Source organism: Agrilus planipennis, unplaced genomic scaffold (genome assembly GCF_000699045.2).
Source record: "Agrilus planipennis isolate EAB-ADULT unplaced genomic scaffold, Apla_2.0 scaffold213, whole genome shotgun sequence".
NCBI lineage: Eukaryota > Metazoa > Arthropoda > Insecta > Coleoptera > Buprestidae > Agrilus > Agrilus planipennis.
This window is the reverse complement of record NW_020439124.1, coordinates 241,930-246,437: the sequence shown is the minus strand read 5'-3', so window position 1 is coordinate 246,437 and position 4,508 is coordinate 241,930. Positions and strand designations below refer to the sequence as shown.

The 4,508-nt window shown below is 32.9% G+C and overlaps 1 protein-coding gene across 1 annotated transcript in view; it reads left to right on the top strand.

Annotated features, from left to right (window-relative positions):
• The first annotated feature begins 2,523 nt into the window (after window positions 1-2,523).
• Window positions 2,524-4,508, top strand: part of LOC108738869 (frizzled-4-like) — a 23,478-nt gene continuing 21,493 nt past the window's right edge. Inside the window, exon 1 of the mRNA XM_018472484.2 lies at window positions 2,524-3,280. Within this exon, the coding sequence (XP_018327986.1) occupies window positions 3,089-3,280 (192 nt within the window). The 5' untranslated portion in view covers window positions 2,524-3,088. The remainder of the gene's footprint in view (window positions 3,281-4,508) is intronic.

The following is a 4,508-nucleotide window of genomic DNA, read 5'->3' as shown; positions in this document are numbered from 1 at the left end:
ATGCCGGCGACGATGAAATTTAAAAACGATGGACGGCACTTCAGAGAAGTTTTAGAGCAATTGTCCGCCATAGGCGTACAAAATTTTTACAATATTCTTTTTTCAAAAAAATAAATAAAAATACTCGCAAACTATTGGGATCCGTCAAATGGGCATACACCATCTGGTGGCAAAATTTATAACTCGAATGAGGGAAAAATTTACATAGGAACTGTGCACGCAAATTGTAAAATTGTTTATTAAAATAATAAAACACGTTAAAAAAGTAAAAATTTTTTTGATGATGGAGTCGACGAAGTTTTCTTCTAAAGTTAAATCAAATAAAAAGTTAATATGTTCAGTGAAAAGCTGCAATAGCACTTCAGACATAGATCTTCACTCTTCACCTACATTAACTACTTTCCAATAAAAACTAACCGTTTTATATATGTAAAAAATATATTCGGAAAATTAGAGAAAAAAGTAAACTAATAGAAGCTTGGATGAAAGCAGTAGGTATCAAAGAAGTGAATTCCGGAATAAAAATTTGTTCACGTCATTTTAATGCACATGATTATATTTCAGCAAGTATTTACCATCAGCCATAACCTTAATATTTAAAACTAGAATCATACTAAAATTATAAAGTGAGAAATTATTTATTCCTGTGTAATTGATTTAACACAATTCTAATGATACGATATAAGTATTTTGAGGTTAAGAACCTACCTGCTGCAATACAACAAAGTTGCAATAATGTGTTTGCAACGTTCTCTTAAATCGGCTTTGCACGTGCAAGTCATTGATATGATATTGCTTAAATCACCCAGAATCACCTCACCAATTATATAACGTGAATCACTTTTTAAATCGGAAGTTTGTAAAAAGTAGGCAGTAAACTTGACGGAATTTGAAGGCTAGCTTCCGGATTTGTTATTTCCGACTTTTATAATGTGATTGGCATTAACAACACGCTCACCTACAACGATATTTCCTTTCTAAGACTTTGTGTCAGCCCAATCACATATTGTGTCAATACTTATCATTTAATCGTAATTTAAAAACTTGAAAATTGCATGGTACACTATAGGAACTACGATAAATTTTCCCTAATCGGCGCCATGTTTTTAGGCTCCTCCCATTTGACGGATCCGAATACCTGCGTTAGAACAAATGAAATTCGAAATGTAAAAGATGCAAAATGTAACACATAAAAGTGTGCTCTGTATTCCCTATGTGACAAGGGTCCAGCAAGACGCTTAACATTCATTTATTAATTATGATTTATAAAATGCATTAATTTTAAAGAAACACCGTTGAAGTTTTGTTCTTACTTACGCAAAGTAAGGGTATGTAATCCCTTATACACGAACGTTAAATAAAAGTTGCCTAATCTTTGAGATCATTCATTTTTTTTTTTTTATTATAATTTTCTTAAGATTAACGTAAATAAACAATACAGTTCTGCGCATGTAGTTTGCAATAATAGTGATTTAATAAGGAATAATTAAACAATTTTTGATAACATTATCGTACGTATTAAAAGCGTAATAGATAATGCCACACATTATGCGTTCCTTATTATTTTTTAAATAAATAAAGGCCATGTTAGATGTACTTATGAATTAAAAATGTCACAGTAAAGTTTATCGGTTATCAGATTGTCAGCGACGTTTTTAAAGGCCTCTTTAATATTACACTAATCCAAATAAAAAGGTTTCTTTATCAGTTTGGACGCATATTCTCAAAATTATTTAGGTTATTCGTTAATAATTGTATGATTTTATTTATTATATTTGATTGACTTAAAAATTCAGAAAGAGCATCATTTACGTGGGTATTTTTTTGTATAAAAATTGTTAAAATATCTGCTTCTTTTCTTCAATATTTTTAATTCGGAAAATTTGTGTAATAGTAAGAGAGCTGTATATCTCGTAGTAACCGAGCTGTAATCGCGGTATCCTTTGATCTGGCGGTTACATTCCTGGTGATCCTGCCACTTATATAGTCGTACCAGTTCGTCGAAATCGTTCTCATTAGACTTCATTACAAACAATTTGATTCCATATTGCATAAAAAATATAGATTACATTTATGTACGTATAAATTGAAGTGTTTGTCTGTAATATCGAAATAATGACCTTTTTAAAACAAACAACCCTTGAAAACTTTCAACTGTCTGCTGACTAAGCTTCAAAGTGGTTGAACCGATGATAAAGAGTAGGTTTACGCAAGTACATAATCTAGTCTGTCGGTTTGTCTACTTGTACAGGGTAATCTTCGAAATGGTTAAACCAATTTTAATTGGACATTTACAATTTATGGTTAATTAAAGTCTCTTTATCAACAGGGTCCGGGGTTGTAGCCTCCTTAAACCCCTTTGTACACTGCTACATAGAAATTTAATTTGTGACTCCTTTTTCTTTTTTAAAAACATTTTATGTCTACTTTATAATACAAACTAAAACTAAAAAGATGATTTCTTTAAAGTATCTTTTATTTTCTATGAAATTGTGATAATTTTACGTAATCGTGATAGTTAGATATTTAGAATTTTGAAAAACCCTTTCTGTTTGTGTTTATGCTTTGTCCGTCAACATTTTATCGGTACGGTAGGACTATGGCACACAAACTTGGAGCATTTTATCTTTAGCGGTTGTTTTGCCGGTATTCATTTGTTCTGCAGCCGTTGTAGTAGAACGTTGGCTCTGTGGGTTCTCCGCAACTTCGATATAAAACGTGATCGTATTTCATAAAAGTTATTAGTGCAGCATTAAAGTAAATTACCCGAACTGATTCAACTAACTACCACCGCTTTTACCAGTGTTCGTATGCGTCGATATTCTACCTAACGTATTTGAGACACGTATGAAAAGCAAACAAAGTTTTTTCGTCAATTTAGACTGCTCTTTACCTGCTTAAGTTTTTGGTATAGTTTTCAATAAATGATTTCAATGAAAAATGGTACATTTAATTGGAATTGTGACAATTAGTTGCGCTATTGTTCGTATTGAGTTCATAACACGAGGAAACTGTGTCAGCCGAGTGTTTTAATTAAACGTAATGAAGCAGTAGTTACAATAGTTAGTTAGTTAGTTGGTGACTAAAAATGGTACTGGTTGCAACGATGAAGTTAGCGATGTGGTTCTCGTTATTGTCAGTTGTAGCTGTTGTGGTTGGGTACAGTGTGGAACCCCGTTGTGAAAAAATAACAGCTCCCATGTGTCAAAATCTGGGCTACAACACCACTCTCATGCCCAACTTCATGGGACATTCCGATCAAAGGGAGGCCATTCTAGGGGTGAGTTTAATTACAGTTATATTCATACATACCTATAAGTAGGTATATCATTTTTTGCATAAATTGATAAACGTACAGAGTATCCAGTAGATCCGGTTCTTGACTCGGGAATGGTGCATAGATATAAACTGCGTCCCTAAACATGTGTAGTGAAGAAATGATCAGGTTTTTTTCGTGGAAGGGGAGATCCTCGAAAGACACCCAAGCTAAACCCTCTGTTCCTCGTGCCATTTTAGGACCATTTTATTTGGTCCTCCTTAGGGAATGTACCCATACTACGTGACCCATTTTTTACAATTTTTACCCCTTCCCTCTGATACCAACCGAAGTAAGTGCCAAAAACCCCCCACCCCCTCTAATCCATAAGAAGTTTAAATTATTTTCTGCAAACAGAAAGTTTTCAGTGTAACTTGAAAAAAAACGCTACTGTCAACTACGTAACGAAAACATGAGCCCACCCTCTCCCCCTCCCTGTGATCAAGCATGGTATTTTTGATACACGTGTAAAGTAACTTCCTTTATTATTACTCTCCCACCATTTTTACAAGCTAGCCATAAACCAAGTTATCTAGGACTCTAGACATAAACAAACAAATAAATTGATAATTTAATTACAAGTCGAAAAGCTGGCAGTTATTGGCAAATTACCGCTTCAAACAATTCGTAATTGCTAACGACCAAATGGTTTTGTACTTTACATTGCATTAGGTAATCCATCAAAAGTTGTCAATTATGTATATTGCTAATGTTGATGTATTCGATTATCTTTCTACCATATTGCAATTGGCCACTTAATGCGGACAATTAAGTATACATATGCGTCGTTTAGTGTCATTGATATGGGTTACATTAACACGGTAATTAGTTGAGATAATGGCTTATTAATGAGTTTACATAAATGCATAATTCGTAAATCTATTTTTTCACAATTAAACTTGATTTGTTGTAGGTATCTAAATACCTAAATCAGATCGTATTTTTTTTTTGTGAATTTCTTGATCTCAAAAGAATGTTTCAGGGTAAGTGTGTTACTAGGAATTTAAAACAGAAAATATGGTAAAGGTCCAGATGACTGTCTATACTGTACCATAAAAAGTTCGTGGCGGTCTCGCCCCCATAAAAAGTTATAGGGGTTCAAAGTTAATAAATATGCCAATTTTTATACATTTCTAGGCATGTAAATATTTATATAGTCATTCTTAAACAATATTCAAAGGTAAAACTAATG